Raw genomic sequence first — 25,121 nt, forward strand, 5'->3', positions numbered from 1 at the left:
GCAGCTTGGGATCCTTATCCCAGGTCTAGTCAAACCTTTCAAAATAAACATGTTCAAATCATTCAAGAACACAAAAACTCTTCAAACAAATCTTTTACATCTAGTTTTCAAAAAGATCTTCCCCTAGAGTTAGGAGTCTATCCTAGATGTTTGGGATGTCTTAGAGTTAGGAGTCTGTCCTGGATAGGTTGATGCTTTGCATATCTTGTCGTGTAAGTGTCCCTAGAGTTAGGAGGCCTCGAGTCGTGATTGGTTAGACACTTAGTCGAGCCGATGGCTAGATTATGATGCACTTAGTCAGCCCATTATTTTTCTTAGGACATACAGCCTAATCGCACATAAGATGTAGGGCCCACCTGCATTAGACTAGGTAAATTTATATTAGTTTAGGACCATATAGGTGTGTCTAAAATACTTAAACAACTTAAACATGAGTCGAGTCGTGTCGTGTCGAGTCTAGTGTGGTCTAGGCACACTTAGGCATCGTAGCTTAGAATAGGCCACCGAACTACGTTGACTCTGATTCTTCCCTAGGCCGGGATACGTAGAGCAGCCGGGATGGCCATCCTGGTCAGAGTCAAATTTCACATTAGAGTCTAGGGTTTGTGGTGTTGAGTCATATGTGGAGTCGAGTTGTGTTGTGTGTTTGTTGTATTTTCTTACTTTTCTGTAGTGATCTTATACCTTTAGCTGTAGCATGCATGTGTTCATCCACCAGACCTTAGACACCAATTAGGCATGACACTCATAACCTAGTCATACTTAGGAGACACTTCTTTCATTTTTTTTGTATGTGTTTTTATTTCTATCATTGGAAAATGTATGCTTAGGTAAACGTCTTCTCGGGGATATCTGTTCCCATTTCACATGATTTTCGTCCAAAATTTTTCAAAGTTAATAAATAAATGGCATAAGAGACCGAGTGTTTACACTCGGGCGAATTGGGGGCGCCTAACACCTTCCCCATTCATCATCAGGCCCGGACTTTTGTATCTCTGGTTATCCGTTGCGACAGAGTAGTATGGGATCCAGGGCCTACTTCCTTGGATGACGACTCTGAGTTATTTTAAGTACGTCTCGATTCTGAGCTAGTCCCCGAATCAAGAGGTATCTCATTTTACATCGTCACTCATGCTGTGAGAGGCATTCTTTTGAGAGTTCCTTGGTAGAGCTCTCCTTTACGTGTGGAGGTCTCAGAGGATCGACGGGGATCTCGTATCCTCTGCAGCTTCCTCGGGATCGGGGTCCACAATGGCTTGCTGAACTTGTGTCTAATCCTCCCCATAATCGTGATGATGAGTGATTATGACCGAGATTTTGGTGATAAGAAGACGACACGCGGCAGGGCCTTGTGGACATACCGTGTTTAACACCCTTTATAATGGCAGGCGATCATGGATAAGATCTTGGTGATATGGGCGTGACACGTGGCGAGATCCTACGGTCGCACCATATTTAATACCCATCAAAACACATTCATCGTTGGCTACCATTTAAGGGTGAAAAGTGTTAGGTCAATTAAGAACAAAATGAGGTGTCTACATGTAGATAATGGTGATATAACACAAGTCTCCACACCTCTACAAAGACAAGAACTTAAGAGATTTTGTTCGATCAACCCCTCCAATTCTCGCACCATACACAGTAGAGACTACTAAGGTTGATGTCATGGATCGTGGATCGCAGTTTGCAATCTCGTAAATCTTCCTTACACCCTTTAAAGTACAACTTGTAGGCCTAAAATAGGATGAAAAAACTCACTATCAAGTATCATCCATATGACAACCTATTGTGGCCATCTAGAGGTAATATGAAGTTATATCAACACTGTTACAATCGTTATCACATGGTGTAGAAGATCAGTAAGGTGGTTTATAAGTTGGAATTATATGGAGTCATCTTGTATACACTTAGTCTCACTAAGCTGATGGTGATCGATGCCCATGGCTATCCTAGATGCTATAACAGTAGAGCCTTACTAATAGGGCTACAACCTTACTAATAAGCCCTACATTAGTAAAAGAATATCGGACTTCGAAGGATCAACTGAAGGTCCAAAAGGAAGGGTAGGAGGCTTGTCATGCCTATCGAGTTAGATTGGCCCGAAGATGGAACGGCCCTATTTAGGAAGGCAAGACGAGCAGACAGTGGTGGATAGCGGTAGTCAAATTCATTTTAAGCTAGTGATTATCCTCGATCAACTATTGGTTAATCGTCCCCGTCGTGTTATAATTAAAGTTTGGGTACAATGGTGTAGACACCCCATTTTGACTGGACCCTAAACCCCAAAATCGAATAAAGTTCCTGAAATCCAGGTCCCAAAAAATCCCAAAAATTCCCTATTGCAATGCTTATTATACATTTATCGCAGCCCAGGAAACCTCAAAACCCTATTAGTACTCTGGAATTGGATGCTTCAATTTTCCCTGGTATGTTCCCAAATTTTGTAAAAATTGCTATGTACCTCGAGTGTTGGTATTGGCACTCACCAAGGGGTGTAAACGAGCCGAGCTTGGCCAGGCTCGCGAGCCTTATCGAGCTCGGATTATATTAAATTCACACCCCTCACCTTCCCTGGACAGCCCTATCTAGTGTAATTTGACTACTCTTTTTACACTACGAGGGGTGGTCCAAGTAACAAATGGAGTTCCAAAAAAGAAGTGACATATTTTGCCTCCCCCTTTCACTCCCTGGACAACCCTTTTAGTACATATATTAATATATAATATATATATTTAAATATATTAAATTCTTAACGAGCCGAGCCGAGCCTGGCCTAACTCGGGCTCGGCTCGTTAAGCTTAACGAGCCAGGCCAACCGGCTCTGCTCGGCTCGTTAAGGATTCGAGCCGAGCTCGAGCGAGCTTCCGAGCCCGAGCCAAAATTGACTCCCTTACACTCTCCTATTTGAATCCCCAAGTTCCAATATTAGCTCAACCATATTTAGGCACTTGCATCAACCCATCTTGTCTTTAGTGTTTAAATGATTATCCAAGATTATTACATTTCCTGAGAATAGGAAAGACAAGCCGAGTTAGTGCGATTATCAAGATGTAGTTGTATTAATATCATTTCCTTTATTCAACCAGAATGGGGTGAAATATCTGACTAGGTGTGCCATTACCAATTCCCCTGTGCTAAAAAGGAAGTGATATATTTGCCCCTCATTGCCGAACCACCCCCTAGTAGTATAAAAGAGTAGTCATGATGCACTAATGGGGGTTGTCCGAGCAATGCAAAGGGGTGTGAAAATATCATTTTTCCCATGAAGCCATCGACCGATTCCAGAAAGTTCAGAAAATCCCCTTAATGCGAAAACAATTCAAAAATTCCAGAAAACTCCCATTTGCACCCGTGTTTCGAAATCTTTGGGCCTTTCTCTTGTATTTTGAAAACCATTTTAAATCTATCATGTTTTTGGCAATGGCACCCTAATGTAGTCATTTTAAAATTTAAATTTAAATCTCGGGGCTTATTGATACCCATTGGGCCCCGCATTTAATTGTTAACGGCATTTGAAAGAGATAGGGCTGTTAAATTTAAGGGCGTGCATAGGATTCTTTTTTGTCTTCCTGAGATTAAAATGATCTTGACCACCCAAAAAGTACCACAGTCATGAATCTTATGATGAAAGGCTAAGAGTAAAAGAGGCTTATTCCAATAAACACAAAGGGTCACCTCTACCACTCAAAAGGAAAAAAAAAAGTGGCCAATATTAAGCGGATGAAGGTTTGCAAGTGAAGGTAATCATCACAACCATCAAAGAGAGGGTGGGGAAAGAATGACTTGGATCAAAGTATAAGACCCGAATCACATAAACACTCGGTGGAGATTAATCAATAGAAGAAATTGTCTTTGCTTTAGGGTTGGTAGATAAGGAGATGGATTTGAACTCACCATAAAAGAGAATGGATGGCTTAGATCAAACCAAGGGTTGTTAGATGAAGTAAAAAAAATTGCCAAGAGGGGCTGTCCTAGAAGAAATGGGGGTCAACTGCATTGTTTCCCTTTATTCCACTAGTGGACCCGACCCAAGTTGCATCCCTAACCTGGTGACCATTTTCTCATTCGAGCCACCCTTGGTAGTTAAAAAAAGGGGTAGTCATACAATGCATTGATGGGGGTTGTTCAAGTAATGCAAAAGAGCGGGGGGGGGGGGGGGGGGGGGGAGATCTATCCAAGTAAAGGGTGCTAATACCAATTTCTGGAAAGAAGAAGCCAAGTGAGGGGGGGTGCAATTACCAAGTAAAGGGTGCTAATATCAGCCCCCATCTCCCCCTATAAAAGAAGTTCGACTGAGTTTTTTTGGGGGAGAAGGGCCTCATTTTTCGTTTGGGAAAATTAGAGAGAGAGTAGAGAGAAGAGAGAGAGCGAGAAAGAGAGCTTGATCTCCTCCATTTTTTCCGACCATTTCGCCGGCCATCCTCCGGTGACCTTAATTTTGCTCTAAAATCATTAGCAAGTTCATCATCTTCTCCACCTAATTTCTAATTTTCTTCAACCTTCAATTTCTCTTTCAAATCTCAAACCCTAACCATGACCAGATCAGATCTCACCACGGCCATCATTTTTTCCCACCATCTTTTCTCAGATCACATATTTTCCATTTAATCCAATCCTTGCTCTTAGATCTGAGATTGAAGGTTTGTGAAAGACAAGTTACGGTTGCAACTTCTATTAAGAAAAAAAAAAGAGGAAGAAAAGGGAGATCTGGAGTTTCTCTTTTGCAAAAGAGAGATACGAGAGGTTGGAGCTAAAAATCAATGAGTGGAGAGAGCTAAACGGAGAAAGGGAGATCCGAGGAGCCGGCCGACATTAAATCCGACTACATTCTCCGGTGCTATTATCATTTTGTGTGAAAATTCATCTCAGATGTTGCTCCGATCATCTCTGGTAACCTCGGTCGAACCTCCGACCAGCGCCATCAACTCTAATCTGGTAACTCCCTTACTCTCTTCTTTCGATTCACTGTTAGTGCTCTCTGTTCCACTATCTTTTAATATCCTTGCATTTTTTTCACTTCTTCCTGTTTTGAATTGGGAGACATATGATGAACATGTGTTTTGCTCATGGTTTTGGTCTGTTACACTAAACATCATTGAATGCAAAATAGTGGCATTGCATTAAATCTTCATTTGACAAGTTAGTTTGGCCGATCATGATTTGAAGCTCCATCTCTTGAGGTCACAATATGTCAGTTCATGGCTGCTTGTATAAGAGCAGAGCCTCATATATGAAATCTAATCCTTGGCTATAGTTTTATTTGATAATGTGGATCGACATGGTTTCAATGCAATTGTTAAAAGTAGGCCTTTGCTCTATTAGTACCTTAAATCACTAATGTGATCATCACCAAGTTCTGATAGGGGACTGGGATCGATGAAATCTTCCCCTGTCTCCCATCTGTTTTATCTCTTTGATCTCCTTCCTTGTGAGATATGGTATTCATATTGTTTCATATCAGTGATGGCCTACCTCTTCTTCTAGATCAATTAGGCAACTCCCCATTCCATTGACCTCTTTCAATGTTAATTTGATATGGCCTAGATTCTCTTCATTTGAATATTGTCAGGTGTTTGCCCCTTTGCAGGATTCTTAGCTTAAGCTAAACATAAAATTTTGATGGGTTATATGAGTTATGTAATTTCTCTTTTTTTTAGTGTTGCAAATGCAGGCTGAATTTACACATTTCTTTGCCGCCATGGCCCTTGTTTTAATCAAAAAGTGTCTTTGGAATCATGTTGGTTTTATTAGGAAACCGGCTAGCTAGCATATGCTTGATACCACATTTGGGTTCCATGTTGCATGTGTGTTATCTAAAAGTAGGTTTTGGTTTAGTCTTTTACTCTAATTTTACTTAGATCTTGGACATTTATATAGATACACATGGAAAATCTTATTTCAAAGGCAATGTTTGTTTGAGGTGCCATCTCTTATGATAAAGTGTTTTCATATGTATCTGATATCCTTATGATCTGAAAGAGGCAACCTGAGTCTATTGTTTAGGAAGTTTGTGTTTGAATCTCTCAGCAAGATTTCTTTCAATACTTATATATAGGGATTCTGTCCAGTGCAACATACATGAATATTCATGGACCTTGTTAAGGTAATATCCTTTGTGAATTCCATTGTTTCAACTTGGCATTTCTTGGATGCAATCAGGGTGCTCGAGACCTTATAAGCTTTGAATTTTTAAAATTCCAAGTTCGAATGCATTTGAAAGGTTGTTGTCATTCTTGAACTCCAAGTTGAGCATGAATATAATCCAGTTCTTAATTGCATTTGCTTAGCAAATGAGCATAGCTGAATTGATATTTTAATACTGTTCTCTTTCGGTGTATATTCCAAGCCTTTCTCATACATGATGACCTCATTGAATGTCATGTCTTAGTTCTTAAGCATAGCTTACGCGTGATCCTCAATCCCACTTTGCCTTCCCTTTCCTTTCCCTTCTATCTTCCCTTTAGGTCTCATGTTGATATTCGAGTTTCGTTTAGGAGTCTTAGCGTTTCTTCTTGTTGTCAAAATCTTCCATTAGTTTTCAGTCTTTTCGCTGGGCTCTGGCTATGACGGAATACTTCTTGAGCCAACCCATTCATTTCCTGCCTTAGAGTTTTCGCAGGTTAAGGGATTTCTTCCTCTTTAGCGTCATTCTTAGAGTTTAAGATTATGTCCTACCGTCATAGGCTCAAAGGAGTCTATCCTACCGTCATAGAGAGTTGGGAGTCTATCCTACTGTCATAGAGAGTTGAGAGTTTGTCCTACCGTCATAGAGAGTTAGGAGTCTGTTCTACTGTCATAGAATCTTAGGAGTCTTCCTACCTTCCTAAAGTCATAGGAGTATATTATATCGTCATAGAGTTATAGTGGTCCGTCATATCTTCATAGTCATAGGATTTTGTCCTATCTCCAAAGAGTCATAGGAGTTTATCCCATCTCCATAGACTCATAGGAGTCTGTCCTACCGTCAATAGAGTTTTAGGAGTCTGTCCAACCTTTATAAAGTTTAGGAGTCTGTCCTACATTTATAGAGTTTAGGAGTCTGTCCTACCCTTATAAAGTTTTAGGAGTCTGTCCAACTTTTATAGAGTTTAGGAGTCTGTCCTACCTTCATAGAGTCATAGGATTCTATTTATTAGTCTAGGAATCTGTCCTCTTGAATCAAAAACACCTTTTCTCTTAAGCAAAAATAACAAAACATTTTTTGAAAAGCTGTCCGAACTACGTTGGCTTGATCCCCTTCCACGGGTTCGTAGGCAGCTTGGGATCCTTATCCCAAGTCCAGTCAAACCTTTCAAAATAAACATGTTCAAATCATTCAAAAAACACAAAAATTCTTCAAACAAATCTTTTACACCCGGTTTTCGAAAAGATCTTCCCCTAGAGTTAGGAGTCTATCCTAGATGTTTGGGATGTCTTAGAGTTAGAAATATGTCCTGGTTATGTTGATGCTTTGCGTATTTCGTGTGAGTGTCCCTAGAGTTAGGAGGCCTCCAGTCGTGGTCGGTTAGACACTTAGTCAAGCCGATCGCTAGATTATGATACAGTTAGTCAACCCATTATTTTTCTTAGGACATACAGCCTAGTTACGCATAGGATGTAGGGCCCACCTGCGTTAATTTAGGGCTAACTTACATTAGTTAAGGCATATAGGGAGTCCTAAAAATTACAATTCATTTGAACTTAAGCAATCGTACAAGAAGCTTTAAAAACTAGTCGGGTCTAGTTGATTAGGTCTAAGATAGCGGTCTTAGATAGTTAGGCATCGTAGTTTAGAATAGGCCACCGAACTACGTTGACTCTGATTTTTTCCGAGGCCGGGATACGTAAAGCAGCTGGGATGGCCATCCTGATCCGAGTCAGATTTCACATTAGAGTCTAGGGTTTGTCGTGTAGAGTCATGTGTGGAGTCGAGTTGTGTCGTGTGTTTGTTGTATTTTTTTACTTTTCTGTACGGATCTTATACCTTTAGCTGTAGCATGCATGTGTTCGTCCACCAGAACTTAGACACTTATTAGGCATGACACTCATAACCTAGTCATACTTAGAAGACATTTCTTTCATTTCTTTTGTGTGTGCTTATTATTCATCTCTGAGACGTGCATGATTAGGTAGACGTCTTCTCGGAGATATATATATTCTCATTTGACGTGATTTTCACTCAGAATTCTTCAATGTTAATAAAAATGGCATAAGAGACCGGGTGTTTACACTCGGGCGAATTTGAGGCGCCTAACACCTTCCCCATTCATCAGGCACGGACTTTTGTATCTCTGCTTATCCGTTGCGATAGAGTATAGTATGGGATCCAGGGCCTACTTCCTTGGATGACGACTCTGAGTTATTTTAGGTACGTCTCGATTCTGGGCTAGTCCCCGAATCAAGAGGTATCTCATTTTACATTGCCACTCATGCTGTGAGAGGTACTCTTTCGAGAGTTCCTTGGTAGAGTTCTCCATCACGTGTGGAGATCTCAGAGGATTGACGTGGATCTCGTATCCTCGCCAGTTTCCTTAGGATCGGGGTCCATAGGCTCTTCTTCTGATTTTTTTTTTTTTTTTGAGAGGGGAGAAAATTAGGGGATGAAAAACCCTATCCGAGCCACACACAGAGATTTAGAGAGGGGGTTAGGAGAGTTGTCTTCTCCGATCCTCCTTCCCGCCAGTTAGCACCACCACCTCATCCACCATCTTCACCCCATCTACCTCCATTAACAAAACCCCCATACCCATCTCACACCACTCTCACCTCTATTACCATTATCCAAACCCTTGTTCATTAAATCCCATCTTGAACCTCTAGATCTACCATTCCCACCATAGCGGCCCCTATTTCTAACATCAACCCATCACTACCATTTTCAGCCACCCAAACCCACTTCAAATCCCATTTCTCCACATATTATTTCTTCCATTTCAACTATTAACACCACCATCTCCTTTATCAACCACCATCACCACCATTTCTACCCTAAATCCACTTTAATTAATCACTTCTTTAATCTAAACCCTCATCCCGTTTCGTTTGAAAATTCAGAGTGGGAGAAATAGAGACGGCTGAGAGATAGAGAGGGAGTGAGAGATCGAAGTAGAGATTAAGAGAGGGAGTGAGAGATCGAGGGAAAGTGCAGACAAAAAAGAGGTTTTTTGTTTGGAGCAAAAACCCTAATCGTTGAGAAGACAGAGAGGGGCTTGATTTTCTGATTTGAGCAAAGGGGGGTTGATTTTGATTGTAAGAAAGAAAGCAGAGAAGAGAGAGCTCAGGCTCGCTCGAAGGTCGATCAATAGGCTACAGTATTTTTCAAGGTATTCTTTCCCATTGCTCGGATAATTCTCATATCTTTTGTCATCTATGTGTGTTGTTTAGCTTTCCAAAATCAGTTCTACTATGTCTTTTGTGTGAATTTTCGTTTCAATAGGGTTTTGAACTTCGAACCCTTCATTTCGGATTTTGCCATTAATGTGCTGATCAAGGAAAGGATGGATATGCTGTCTTGTTTCTTACCATAGTCATATCTTGATATATGATGTTTTAGGAGTACTCGAGTGGTTTTAAGATGGGATGTAGCCCCTATTCAGTTTTGGTTTTGGCTTGCATTTGATTCTCAATTTGTACTCTTGAACCATTGTTATCAGATTAACCTCACTTCATTGGCTTTGTGATTATGGTTAAGGGGGTATGATTTAAGGATAGGTTTGCTTGGATTCATATCTGTCTTTTATCTAATGAATTAAGTCAAAAATGGAGTTTAGGGGACCTTGGTTGCTTGCATTGCAATAAAATGAGGATATGTTGGGGTGTAGTATGTATTGGTTTGTTTTCTATTCCAAGCATAGGATTTTAATTCAAAAGTTAATCCCCACCAGGTTCTAGAGTGACATGGGCCCTTTTGTTTCACCCCTTCTCTTGGGAATGATATCAGTACAACTTTGTTTGGTATATGCACAAGTTAAACTCTCTTCTCTTACCACTGTTCCCTGAGTAGCAACAATTTGCTTTTGCTATGATGGTTTGACAATTGACAATTTCCAATAGTTTACCTTCAAGATTTCAAAGTGACATATAGGTCTTGGAAATTTAGAAAGATCATGGTGAGCATCAGGTTTCTTCTAACTCATCTACTCAGCTAAATAGTGTTGCCTCGATTAGATGGAGTTTATTCATGGGTTGTTTGTTCATAGTAGGCTTGGGTAGCAGAATCACCAGTATTTTAGATATTTGCATTACTATATCTTGGTGATTGATGATGATACAGCTCTTGTTTCTTATTTCAGTGATTTCCAGCCCCAGGCCATTGATCATTATATTTCAATCTTGCTAGTACTGGGTAATTCATGAATGTGTTTCATATAACCCAAGAGGCATTTCAATGGCTTAAACACATGTGCACCCGTCTTTTCTTTCAATTTCAAGGTCGCTAAAGTTAGACTCATGTTATGGCCCATTACACATGAACCTTGATATTCACACCATTATAACATGATTGATGAAACAGATCCATCTCTTTTCCAAGACTTTGTCAACTGACAACAAATATTTTGTTATTGGGACATGGTGGTATAAATATCAGTAGTCCTTTTATTGAAGTACACCCCAAATATTCTGGTTACCTGTTTGGGGATCTGTTGGAAAATACCAAGTAAAAATGTAGCCATTTGATGAATTCATTCTGACTGGATGAATGACATTTGGAGAATATGACAACATAACTGTTGTAGTGTCTGAATTGTAAAAGCTTATTGGTTGAGGATAAGTGCATGTATTCAAATTCAAAAATTTTATCATGTTCTGTATGCTTTTTCCTTGTCAACCAAGTCATCTAATGTGTTTATTTGAGAATTATAGTGATTTGTTATGAGCTTAAATGTTTGGAGAAGATAGTTTGGATATGTTTCTCTGAGTTAGACTACCTTTGGATATATCTTTTGAATAATTCTTGTAGTACAATGATGAGTTTAATCCTTGGCTTTAGTGGGTCCTCACCATTTCACTTGCATAGTTCAATATGAAAAGTTCATCTTAGTCTTGGTCCTGCCACATCATTCCGTAGCTTTCAATACACGTATCTCAATTAATCTAGGAAAATGTCCTCAGGAGTTTAGGCTATGACGGCTTCTTGAGCCAACCCCTTCCCTTCCTGCCTTAGAGTTTTCGCAGGTTAAGGGATTTCTTCCTCTTTAGGGTTCGTCATAGAGAGTTAGGAATCTGTCCTACCGTCATAGAGAGTTAGGAATCCGTCCGACCGTCATAGAGAGTCATAGAAGCATGTCCTACCGTCATAGAGAGTCATAGGAGTCCGTCCTACCGTCATAGAGTCATAGGAGTATTTACTCTTTTATAAAATTTTGGAATCCGTCCTTATAGAATTTAGGAGTCTGTCCTACTCTTATAAAAGGTCTAGGAGTCTGTCCTATCTTTCATAGAGTCATAGGAGTCTGTCCTATAGTCATAGAATCATAGGAGTCTATCCTATAGTCATAGAGTCATAGGAGTATGTCCTATCATTATAAAGTTTTGGATTCCATCCTTCCTTCTTTCAGAGTCAGTCATTGCATGTTCTTAGGGATCCTTTTTGAGTTTCAAAAAAGCTGTTTCCGAACTACGTTGGCTTGATCCCCTCCCACAGGGTACATAGACAGCTTGGGATCTTTATCCCAAGTCCAGTCAAACTTTGTAAATAAAACTTTTTAGAACTCTTTCAAATACAAACTTTCCAAACTGTTTTCGAAAAGATCTTCCTCTAAAGTTAGGAGTCTGCCCTAGACGTCTTGAGTGTTTTAGAGTTAGGAGTATGTTCTAGCTAGGAGTCTGTCCTTACCTCTGTCCGGTCAGTTGACGATATTCTTCACCGACTGATGACTAGATTAGGATGCGTTAGATAGCCCATTGTTTTCTCTAGAGTATAGTCCCATAGGATGTAGGGCCCACCTGCATTAGTTTAGGGCTAAAAACTTGCATTTAGTTAGGGCATATAAGGAGTCTTAAAAGTTACAATTCACTTGAACTTAAATAATCGCTCAAGAAGCTTTAACAACTAGTCGGGTCTAGTTGATCTAGTCTAGGATAGCTGTGGACCCCGATCCCGAGGAAGGCGGCGATGACACAAGATCCCCGTCGATCCTCTGAGATCTCCACACGTGAAGGAGAGCTCTACCAAGGAACTCTCAAAAGAGTGCCCCTCACAGCATGAGTGGCGATGTACAAATAAAATACCTCTTGATTCGAGGACAAGCCCGGAACCGAGACGTACCTAAAATAACTCAAAGTCGTCATCCAAGGAAGTAGGCCCTGGATCCCATACTATACTCTGTCGTAACTTATAACCAGAGATACAAAAGTTCGTGCCTAATGACGAATGGGAAAGGTGTTAGGAGCCCCCAATTCGCCCGAGTGTAAACACCCGGTCTCTTATGCCATTTTATATTAACTTTGAAGAATTTTGGTGAAAATCATGTGAAATGGGAACGGATATTCCCGAGAAGACGTCTACCTGAGCATGCATGTTTCGGGGAGGGATAAAGAAAAGAAAACACACAAGTCCTAAGAAGCTTAATATTAGTGTCATCTGACATTGGAATGAATACTAAAATCCAACGTCTCTTAGAGAGGCGTAAAAGACTAATGTTTATCTAATATAAGACAACACTGCTACCTATCCCCATACATCATTTCTAACATCAACGTCTAAAGAGAATTGATACCAATTTCACATGTTATCAGAATGAACACTAGAATTCACCGTCTCTCAAAAAGAGGTGGAAAAAACTAATGTCGATCTGATAATTGATAACCCTATTACCAATCTCCATCAATCATTTCTAATCCTAACATAACGCATCTAAGAAAGCGGTAAACATACACATGCATATCTATATCTAAAGAGACGATGTACAGTGAGCAAACTTCAGTAGATGATAACAAAAGTAATAATCAGCAATAATAAAGGGCTACATCTATGCATGTGATCAAGAGACAGATAAATGCTACAGCTAAGCATAGGAGCAAGCAATAGACTAAATAAAATAGACACGCAAATACTACAGCGAAGCATGTGAATCATCTAAAGAAAGCAATCATTCAAGCATACAAACAAGCATCAGACCACAGACTCATATGATTCTAGGACAATAAACCCTAAGACTCTAATGTCATACTTGACTCGTACTAAGATGGACATCCTGGCTGGTCTACGTATCCTGGCCTCGGGAAGAATTAGAGTCAACATAGTTCTGTGGCCTATTCTAAGCTACGAGCCTAACCATCTAGAACCGCTGTCCTAGACTCGATCAACTAGACTCGACTAGTTTTTAAAGCTTCTTGTGCGATTGCTTAAGTTCAAGTGAATTGTAATTTTTAGGACTCCCTATATGCCTTAAGTAATGCAAGTTAGCCCTAAACTAATGCAGGTGGGCCCTACATCCTATGTGTAACTAGGCTGTATGTCTTAAGAAAATCCATGGGCTAACTAAGTGCTTCCTAGTCTGGCCATCGGCTCGACTAAGTATTCAACAGACCACGACTCGAGGCCTCCTAACTATAGGGACACTCACACAAAACGCACAAAGCATCAACATAGCCAGGACATACTCCTAACTCTAAGACACCCCAAATATCTAGGACAAACTCCTAACTCTAGGGGAAGATCTTTTTGAAAACTGGTGTAAAAGACTTGTTTGAAGAATTTTTGTGCTTTTGAATGATTTGCACATGTTTATTTTGAAAGGTTTGACTGGACCCAGGATAAGGATCCTAAGCTGCCTACGTACCCCGTGGGAGGGGATCAAGCCAACGTAGTTCAGAAACAAACTTTCCTACTACTCTCTTAATGACTCAATGACTTTTCTAATTTTTTAAAGTTTTATGTTTCTGTTGTTTTTAAAATTTTCAAGTTTCCAAGTTTTTTTGTTGTTTTGAAATATTTTCAAGTGTTTTTATTGTTTTGAAATGTTTTCAAGTGTTTTGTTATTTTTGACTCAAGATGACAGATTTCTATCATCATAAGGGTAGGACAAACTTCTAATATCCGGCAAAGGTTGGACAGAATCCTATACTTTGCGAGGGAGACAGAATCATGATGGTCTTAGCGGGGGTATGGCAATAGAGATATAAGGTTTACGGTTATCACAAAGTTTATTTCAAAATTCGTCTGTTTTGTTTTGGGTTTATATAGTATCTTTTCAGCTTAAGAGTCAATTTTCTAAGGAAAGTTGCAGGAAATGTCTTCTATGTCCTGGTTGGAATCGAAAGTTAGAGGGAATGCTCTTTGTGTTGATAATGATTGGTTATCAGGTTGAATTTGGTAAAGTACCATTCTTAAAAATATCCGTCCAAGATACAAGGTCCTGATGTCTTAAGATATCTTTGTTGTATTGTGGATATAATGAAGATCAGGCATTATAAGAGATAATGGATACGCTTGTAGAATGTTTGTTGGTGCAGTCAAGCCAATACATTTCCCTTAAATGGATAATTCTACATGTATGCCTAAACACTTGTGTGACTCGACCATCTGTCTTTACTTTGATTAGAATGCATGAATTGAGTCATATGGTATTTTCATGTATGTTTCAACACACTAGCCAATGATATGGTTGTTGTCATGCACTGAGAATTACATCCTCTGTTTGATTCTCCATTGCCGCCTATTTCTCCACCTCCACACGCCTGTCACCAACATCTTCATCATCTCCTCGACCAACACTTCCAGATCCGCCCACCCTCTTCATCTTCATTTCTCTCTGTAATTCTTCAAACCCACGTCCACAAAGACCCAAGAACCCATTGACCCCCCTTTCATTTTGGCTATCCATTACCTCATCAGCCCATCATCACCACCGAACCTTATTTGATCCTAACCCCAAATCATTAATCCCCACCTATCAGCTCCATCTCCGACCCAACCACATTTCTCTAGGATAAGGTTGGAAAGAAGACTAGAGAAATCGTTTTGGATGTGCTACTATTCCACGCCATTTTCAAGGGCAGTAACTAAAAGGGTTTCAAAGATGGGTTTGGGGTCTCTATTTGAGGGTTTAGCTGATAGAAGAAGAAGAAGAAGAGGGAAAGGAGAGAGATCTGAGATCTCTCTTTGTGGAAATTGAAGAAAAGGAGAAGAGTTTTCTTGGGTAGAAGAAAGAATTTTCTTGGACATTTTTGGGCGAAGAGGAGAAGACATGCCCAGGAGGTAATTTCAGTTCTATCTTCTCCTCATAAGTTCATTTCCTGTTTAAGCTTGTGTGGTTAATCATGTCATTGATGTTTGCTATATTTAGCAATTTGTTTCTTTACAGCTTCTTGAACTTTTGTTCCAAGAATTTTGTGTGATTGTTGCTTGGATTTTTGGAGGTGTTTGTATGAGACCCATTTTTCTCTTGATTGTCATCTTTCATTTACTCCCTTCTGATGAATTCCTTAAGTTAGTCTTAACTGTTAAGACTTCATAGTCATTTTCTATATGCCATCGTATACATTTCACTCCCTGTTTTGTTAAATTTAGGTAGATTTCAAGAAAGGACTATGTAAATATACTCTCTCTGTTGTGTCTAGTATTCTATTGGGTCACAATTGGATATCATAATCCGTGCAAGGCATCAAAGTTTTCATCCTTGGTTTGGAAATGAGGGAGTGTGATCATTGAAATACGGGAAGGCCTTCGTTGCTCAAATTATGATGATGTACAGTCCAGATGCTGTTCAAAGTTTCTGCAACATAACTCATATACAAGTAAAGATGTTGTCTGTTACCAGTCCATTATGGACTGTTGACAAATCAAAATGCGTTCACTTTCAAGTGTACCTCAAATGCTTATTTACACTGTATTGTCTTGCATTTTCTTTGTCTCTGTCAACTTCGATACCCTTCATTCTTTGCATGGGCGGATATCAGTATTCCATTTTATAAATCTTTATATTTCAATCGTGACTTCACATATTGACCTGTATTCGCTCATTTGCTTATTCCTGTCAATCTGTTGTTGCAAACATGGGTTAGAAATCACTCGATTGGTTACACCTTGATACATCAGACAATTTGACTGACTTAGGAATCTTGGTTGTTGAATAACATAGATGCATATTTGAATTGTCAGTAAATGACAAGAATAATTGCTCTTTTGCCAGAGATATTCTTGAGGTTACCCTTGAAGCACAATCATAGTGAGGCTACTCGGAGCCCCCTCGTTTCTTTTCTCCGTCTCTCCCCTTGGGTTCCTTGTCGATATCCAAATTTCGTTTTGGAGTCCTAGAACTTCCTTTTGCTGTCGGGATCTTCATTGGAGTTCAGGATAGTCATCACTGTTTGACTTTTCCATCGATTTTTCAGGATATTCTCTTCAAGCCAGACGATGACAGAATGTTTCTTGAGCCACCCCTCTGCCCTTCATGTCTCTTTTCTTATCTCGTCACTTCTCATAGGGCTTAGGGGTCTCCTCTTCTTCGTGGTCATCATTTCTTACAAGGCTCGGGGTGTCTTCTTCGGGTTCATTCTCCTCACGTTCCTAGGAATCCTATTCGAACTTCGGAATTCCATCGATTATAGGGACATTTCCTCGGGTTTCTTCTTTGTTCAGAGTCATTCTGCTTATGTTCCTCATGATTCTCTTCTCATTTCGGGGTCCCTTCAATCATGGGAACACTTTGTCGAGTTTAGGCTATGACGGACGGCAACCTCTTGAGCCAAAACCCCTTTCAATCAAAATGGATAAACAAAAACACATAAAAAATACAAAACAATAAAAATCACAAAACAACAAAAAACTTAAAAAACACAAAAAGCGTTTTTTGAAAAGCTGTTTCGAACTACGTCGGCTTGATCCCTTTCCACAGGGTACGTAGGCAGCTTGAGACCGGCATCCCAAGTCCATTCAAACCTTTTTGGTAAATTCTTTCAAACCATTTCAATAAACATTTTTACATCTTTTCAAAAATCATTCAAACCTTTTTAATAAAGCTTTCTCAAACCTTTCAAAACAAAAAACTAAAAAATACAAAAACTAAAAATGGGCAAGGATGGTGATTGCCAGGTCACACGGAGCCCTCTCTTCATTCCATTTTCAGTTTTGATCGTGATTTTTCGGTTTTCATCTGTTTTCCGACGTTTTATCGGGTTTTAGGACGGGCGATGACGTAGCGTGGCCCCTTTACAGGGATTGTCCTCGCTGAGCCCAACGATAGGCTATGACGACCGCGAGACTGAGATTTGTCCGATCTTTAGCGGATCAGGATCGCTAGGTTTCCCCATCATTGGTTGATTATCCTCTTTTGCCTTTCTTCTTCTCTCCAGGCGACGGTTTCCTCATCTACCTTGTCTCCGAATGTTTCCTGATCGGCGGTTATCTTCTCTTAAGCTTTGTGCTGCTTTGCCGATGATTGTTGTGCGCACTTTTGGTGTGTCCTTTTTTTTTTGCTCGCTGGACCATTGTTTTTCCTGCCATTGTGACTCCATTGCTCTTGATTTGCAGATCCGTTCACATGTTTTTGCAAATGAATGGTGGCCCTACCCTGTTTTTGCAAATGTGTGCAGGTAACTTACCTGCACACGTTTGCAGGAACCATTATATATATATATATATATATATATATATATATATATATATATATGAGGAAAGTGTTTGTGCGCTTAAGCGCATGAGAAATATGGTGCGCTGAAGGGTATTTTCGTTATTTTCGTTTCAAGTGGGTCCCACTAGCTAACGCAGATGAAAAACCCAAACGCCATTACCCTCGTTTTTTTAAAAGGTTGATATTTTCGTTATTTTCGTTTCAAGTGGGTCCCACTAGTTAACGCAGATGAAAAACCCAAACGCCATTACCCTCGTTTTTTAAAAAGGTTGTAGAAGTTGCAGATGAAAAACCCAAACGCCATTACCCTCGTTTTTTAAAAAGGTTGAAGAAGTTGCAGATGAAAAACCCAAACGCAACATACATACATACATACCCTCGTTTGGGAAAAAGCTTGAAGAAGATCAGAAGTTGCAGATGCCCTCGTTTGGGAAAAAGCTTGAAGAAGAGAGCAAAAGTTGCAGATGCGTCGTTTTTTAAAAAGCTTGAAGAAGATCAGAAGTTGCAAAATAGCCTAAATAGGTTATGCCCCAAAATTATTTCCATTGGTTGATTCTAACCCTCCGATCTATAGAGGGTTAGGATCAACCCTCTAACATTCAGATTGGAGGGTTAGGATCATCCTATGGAAATGATTTTTGGAACATAACCTATTTAGGGTATGGCCCATCTAATGGACGGTTTGGATCATCCTATGGTGTGGGCCATACAGTACTTTTAATAAAGTGAGAGTGCGCTCATATGAAAACAGTAGTGTTGGTAACATTCCTTCTGTTTTTTATTTTATAACAATTTGCTACCAAACTTCTCCTATGGCAACTTCTCGGCATGTGGCCATCGGGTGCAAAGATGCGAACATGGCAAATATTTGGCAAATGTTGGTAGCAAACAAAAAAAAAAAGAAGCAATCATTACACCACAAAAGTAAAATAGCTAAAGTATAAAGTTTTAAATGAAATATTACATAGAAATGTTTATAAATTTGTAAAATTACGAAAAAAATACCAATAAAATATTGACAATTACCAGAAAACAGATGAGGTCAAATCCGGAGAATTATTACAAACTTTTGACTGTCCAGATTTAAACAGAGGCCCTGAAAATCACTTTATTGTTCAACACCTACCTTGTTTAAATCTGTTGATACCACTGAGTTATAACTCAGTGATCTCTCTCTTTAATGGATTTTAATGTTTCCTGAGTTATAACATTATCGAATTTTTTTTGTACCAACATTTTTGCTTGTTTCTTTGGAGCATCATATTTGTTTAATTCCCTAAGGATCTGCTTGGATTTCAAGGAAAAAACATTTCTGGCAGAATTTTTTCTTGTTAAAGGTAAATGATAAGATTATGGTTAATTTAGAGGGTTTTTCATCTGCAACTTCTTCAACCTTTTTAAAAAACGAGGGTAATGGCATTTGGGTTTTTCATCTGCAACTTCTTCAACCTTTTAAAAAAACGAGGGTAATGGCGTTTGGGTTTTTCATCTGCAACTTCTTCAACCTTTTTAAAAAACGAGGGAAATGGCGTTTGGGTTTTTCATCTGCAACTTCTTCAACCTTTTTAAAAAACGAGGGTAATGCGTTTGGGTTTTTCATCTGCAACTTCTTCAACCTTTTTAAAAAACGAGGGTAATGGCGTTTGGGTTTTTCATCTACGTTAGCTAGTGGGACCCACTTGAAACGAAAATAACTAAAATACCCTTCAGCGCACCATATTTCTCATGCGCTTAAGCGCACAAACAGTTTTCTCTATATATATATATATATATATATATATATATAATGGTTTCTACACACTAGTGTAGATAAGTTATCTACACACTAGCTTAAAATACAGTGGAGGGCATATTGATTGGGTGATCCAAACCATTCATTTGATTGATCCTCGAATAGATAGGGTGTCCACAAAAAACAGCTCCATAGGATCATCCCAACCCTTCACAAATCTATCCATTTTTTGCTTCCACAGTTCGAAGGGTTGGGATGATCCCATGGAGCTGATTTTTTGTGGACACCCTATCTATGTGAGGCCAATCAAATGAATGGTTTGGATCACCCAAACAATATGCCCTCCATTGTATTTTAAGCTAGTGTGTAGATAACTTATCTACACTATTGTGTAGAAACCGTTCTCTCTCTCTCTCTCTCTATATATATATATATATATATATATATATATATATATACTAGTAAAAAACCCCGTGCGATGCACGGGCCGACAAAGAATTGTACGGACCACATCACCGGTTGATCCAAACCGTCCATGTGATGGAACACAACATCAATAGGTTGTGCCCGTAAGATCATTTCCATAGGCTGATCCTAGCCCTCCAATCTATAGAGGTTTCCATAATTAAAAAAACATAAAGGAGGGGGGTAGAATTGAAATTATGTGGCTTTAATGGGTGCCTTTGTTAAAAAACATAAAGGGAGGGGGTAGGATTGAAAATATGTGGGTTGAATGGGTGCCTTTGTTAAAAAAAGTCAAAAAGTGATGTGTAATTCACATAGAATTTTGGGAAAAATTCAAATAATTCTCTCCTTTTCTCTTCTGCTATATATATATATATATATGAGAAAAGGGTTTATGCGCTCGAGCGCAAATAAGCTTATTTGCGCTCGAGCACAGAAACTGGGGTGGGCCATATTTGGGGTGGGGGGATCCAAAGCATTCATTTGATGGGCCCTTTTATGGATAGGGTGTCCACCAAAAATCAGCTCCATTGGATCACCATAGGGTGTCCATTTGTGGGGTGAAAACTGGGCACATTAGTGGACAAACAGTATCTGTCCATTTTGAAGCCCACAAATGGACACCCTATGCTGGTCCAATGAAGCTGATTTTTGGTACAGACCCTATCCATGATGGGGCCGCCTTCCAAATGAATGCTTAGGGTCCCCCCCCCCCCCACACACACAAAAAAAATGTGGCCTCACCCCTGTTTTCAGCACTCGAGCACAGATAAGCTATCCGCGCTCAAGCACAGGAACCCTTCTCTCTCTCTCTCTCTCTATATATATATATATATATATATATATATATATATATATATATATATATATATATATATATGAGGAAAGTGTTCCTGAGCTAGAGCTCAGATAAGCTTATCTGAGCTCTAGCTCAAAAACGTGTGGCCCCACATTTTTGGAGGCATCCAATTCATTTGGAAGGCCCTTCCATGGATAGGGTGTGTACCAAAAATCAGATCGATAGGATCATCCTAACCCCATCAAAGGTGGAGGGGAAAATGGACAGACACTGTGTCCATGTTTCTGCCCATTTTTCCCTCCACAAATGGCAGGGTTAGGATGATCCTATAGGGCTGATTTTTGGTACACACCCTATCCATGGAAGGGTCTTCCAAATGAATGCTTTGGATCACCCCAAAAATGTGGGCCCAAATGAATGCTCAGGAACACCTCTCTCTCTCTCTCTCTCTATATATATATATATATATATATATATATATATATATATATATATATATATATGAGAAAAGGGTTCCTGCTAATGTTAGCAGCTAAGCGTAAAACAAGGGTGGGGCCGCATTGTTGGGGTGGTCCTAAGCATTCATTTGAAAGGCCCCATCATGGATGGGGTGTGTACCAAAATTTAGCTCAATTGGATCATCATAGGATGTCCATTTGTGGGGGTGAAAATTTAGCTATATATATATATATATATATATATATATATAGCTAGAGCTCACAAACACAGGGGTCCCCACATTGTTTGGATGATCCAAAGCATTCCTTTGAGAGGCCCTCATATAGATAGGGTGCGCCCAAAAAACCAGCTTCATAGGATCATCCTAACCCTTCCATTTTTGGAGGTTAAAAATGGGCACACAGTAGTTTTTGGGTGGGGTTAGAGGTGGTTAGAGGAAGGTGACGGCTTCCTTGTGCGTGTGAGATGAGACTTCAATGCCAAATGTTTTATTGAGCAATGTTTCTAGTGTCAGAATTCTGCCTGGCATGCCGGCGTTCTCAAAGTTAGTTGATAGAAATGCTCTTGTTGACTTTGCTTTGTTTGGGGCACATAAAGAAGAGTAGATTAGATTGCTTCCTAATTTGCCATGCTTGGTTGGGTTTGGTCAGGAGCAGGTTGCCTTCGACAAGCCATTTCTGATCAGTGTCCCATCCTTTTGGACCCGAGGATGAATTCTTGAGTTAGCTGGGAGTTTTTTTACTAGGACTTGGGAGAGACCCTTGTGGGCACACTTATCAAATAATCATCATTGTTCAATACTTCAATTCCGTCTGGCCAGATCTGTAGTCGTCTATTTATCAACGGATCTGATCACATCCAAGTAGCACACACACTCCCACTATGATACATGGAGTCCCATTTTTGACTGATCGTAACTGCTCATTTCATGGGCCTTTAGGGGTGCAACTTGGGTCGGGTTCAACCCGATTTCTGCTCGCGTTGGGTTGGCCATATGGTAACTCGGGTTGGGTTCGGGTTTGGGTTCGAAAAAACCAACCCGATTTTATTTCGGATTGGGTTCGGGTTGAACACAAGATAACCAGACCCGACCCGAAACCCGGCCACGTGTTTGCAAGTGTACCAAAATTTAAGTGTTTCAATGGCCGGTTACATTACTTTTCAGATTGATTTAAATTTTTGCATATTTCCAATGCCATGCGCCCCCCCCCCCCCCCCCCCCCCCCCCACAAAAAAGAAGAAGAAAAGAAATCAATTAGTTATGCAATTGTAACATCAAACAACATGTACTTTTTCCCTTGCTGAGCATTGACAGTCAAAAACTATATAAAATATGGTTCAAATTCAATGACTAGAAGTAAAGATTATTAGATGGTAGAATTGTTGATTTCTTTGTTTTTTGAGCCATAGGTGGTTCCAAGTAAAGAATATCAGATGGACGGTTTAGATAGGTCAAAGATAGGACTCACTCGGCTTTATTGGGTTGAGGCTGCTGCCTCATTGACAATTCAATAACAAATTTCCTCCAATTGAAGGGTTGGGATCATATGATAGATGACGAGACAATCCAGTGCAAAACACGGCTAGTTGTTTGCTATGGAAATAAGGAAATTGAACGACCACTATCAACTCTATCTCACGTTTAAAACCGGTTTGATATAAACTGGAAGAAATCTGTCTGTTGAAAATTAACCCAAACGATTTTGGGTCCTTTATTTATTTATTTTTTCTGTTTCATGTTTCCTATTGTCTTTGGATAGTTAAATGATTAGGTTGCTTTGATATTTCTTAGCTATTTGATTTATTATCTCCTTCACTGTAAAGCACGTTACGAAGCGAATCTAATATTTCGTTTTCTTTTTCTGAATTCCAGAGAATGGATGCTTCGTCTGAGCAGAAGGCTGAGTTGGTGAAAAAGGTCCGACGGTTGCTGTCGAAAGTCGAAGATGATATTTATCAGTGTCAAATGGAGGCTCTTGAGTTGACAGAGGAGAGGTGTGAATTGTATGGAATTGCATTGCCTGAAGAGAAAAGGTGGTCGAGTCTCATCGAACACGAGGATGCTTTGCGCAATAGGGTGACTGATCTTCTCAAAAGGGTAACTGTTCTGCGTCGGGTATATGTTCATACAGTAAGGATGAGCCCAGGAGAAAGTGATGGTGGTGTTAAAGCAGAGTTGAATGCTGGAAAGGTGGTAAGTTTTGGTGTTCAAACAGAGTTATGCAATTGTAACATCAGACAACATGTACTTTTTTCCTCGCTGAACATTGGACGATCGAAAACTATATAGAATATGGTTCAAATTCGATGACTAGAAGTAAAGATTATTAGGTGGTAGAATTCGATGACAACAGATTTCAGTGATTTTTGAGCGACCAGTAAAAACCAAAAAAAGATCTTCTGGGTCAACCAAAAAAAGATCTAGGAGCTATTTTTTCTCTTTCATGTTTCCTATTATCTTTGGATAGTTAAATGATTAGGTTGCTTTGATATTTCTTAGCTATTTGATTTATTATCTCCTTCACTGTAAAGCACGTTACGAAGCAAATCTAATATTTCTTTTTCTTTTTCTGAAATCCAGAGAATGGGTGTTTTGTCTGAGCGAAAGACTGAGTTGATGAAAAAGGTCCGATGCGTGCTGTCGAAAATGGGAGATGTTGTTTATCAGTTTCAAACGGAGGCTCTTGAGTTGACAGGGGAGAGGTGTGAATTGTATGGAATTGCATTGCCTGAAAGGAAAAGGTGGTTGAGTTTCGTCAAACGTGAGGATGCTTTGCGCAAAAAGATTACTGATCTTCTCAAAAGTTTTGCTGATCTGCGTCCCTTATATGTTCATATAATGGGGAGGAGCGGATGGGAAATTTCTAGTGGTCTTAAAGCAGAGTTGAATGCTGGAAAGGAAAGTGCTCGTGCTAGTCAATGTCAAACGGAGGCTCTTGAGTTGACGGAGAGTTCTGAATTGCATGGAATTGCATTGCCTGAAAAGGAAAGGTGCTCGGGTCTCATGGAATGGCCTAGTCATATAGAAAGGAGCTTCCTAGGAAAAAGTGCTGGTGGTGTTAAAAAAGGAAAGGTAAATGTTGGCATTCAAGTAGATATGGAGGTTGCAGAGAAAGTAGATCTTACTCATGCTCGTGCTCATGCTGAGGCCGGACAGGAAAGTGCTCGTGCTGAGGCCATAGAAGAAAGTGCTCGTGCTGAAAGAGAGTTGGGAAGCCGGAAGAAACCACGCTTCGAGTAGGTCAATCAATCATAAGCTACTATGGATACCCATAGGTTACAAATTCAAGGACATAGTAGGTCTATCTTTCAAAAAAAAGGAAAAAAAAATCAAGGACATAGTAGGGCTGGTAGATGCCAAAAGTTTAAAGTAGGTTTGTGTTGTGATGATATAGCAGTAGTATTTTGTGTGCAAAACAGCTTGAATCTATCCATGCAGGATGGCCAATTACAAGAAAATGTAAGTGTCGAATGATACAATCCAATATCTTGTTATGCCTACGGCAATTTCTGGGGTCACACAAGTTGCTGGTACTATTCTAAGCAAATGGCTGCTAGGATAATCAGTGCTGGATAAGACCCATGTCGGGCAACCACTAAAAAAATGAGGCGTGGGGAAAAACCCATTTTCAAAATAGATATTTTCCATTTCATTTACAGAAGAATTTGAGATTCTTTGAACTTTTTCATGAAAATTTTCTGAAGGATTCATTAGCCGACCCCAACTAGTTTGGGACGAAGTCTTAAGTTGAGTTGAGTTGTATTTCCAGAAGAATTTGAAAACCTTAGGGTATGTTTGGATTGCCAAAATCAAGTGATTGAATCTGTTTCCCACTACAACAGGTGGGAAATAACACTGATGTAGAAAAATACTGTAATCTGTTTTCTGCCTTCAGCAAGAGGAGGCATTCTCATCATAACCTTAGGGAATTCAAAATAGGAATCAAAATAGAATGCCAATTTCAATTCCCGATTCTTGCAATCCAAATGTAGCCTTAGGCTGCATTTGAAATACAGGAATCAGTATCGACGCCAAATTCCAATCCTATTCTAATTCTTCCAATTCTAGTGTTCAATTCTATTCGGATTCGGTAAAGTCAATGCAAAA

The 25,121-nt window shown here is 39.6% G+C and overlaps 1 protein-coding gene across 2 annotated transcripts; it reads left to right on the plus strand.

Annotated features, from left to right (window-relative positions):
- The first annotated feature begins 4,296 nt into the window (after positions 1 to 4,296).
- Positions 4,297 to 24,520, plus strand: LOC143886477 (uncharacterized). Of its 2 annotated transcripts, none has more exons than XM_077390452.1 (3): positions 4,297 to 4,938; positions 22,887 to 23,204; positions 23,595 to 24,520. In XM_077390452.1, the coding sequence occupies exons 1-3, from the start codon at positions 4,873 to 4,875 to the stop codon at positions 24,252 to 24,254; spliced, it is 1,044 nt and encodes a 347-aa protein (XP_077246567.1). In that variant the 5' UTR covers positions 4,297 to 4,872; the 3' UTR covers positions 24,255 to 24,520. The 2 variants fall into 2 exon arrangements, with proteins under 2 accessions (XP_077246567.1, XP_077246566.1); XM_077390451.1 differs by having other exon boundaries at positions 4,298 to 4,938; positions 22,887 to 23,207.
- Positions 24,521 to 25,121: the final 601 nt, after the last annotated feature.

Source organism: Tasmannia lanceolata, unplaced genomic scaffold (assembly GCF_043159265.1).
Source record: "Tasmannia lanceolata isolate RefF3 unplaced genomic scaffold, GAP_Taslan_0.1 ptg000011l, whole genome shotgun sequence".
Taxonomy (NCBI): domain Eukaryota; kingdom Viridiplantae; phylum Streptophyta; class Magnoliopsida; order Canellales; family Winteraceae; genus Tasmannia; species Tasmannia lanceolata.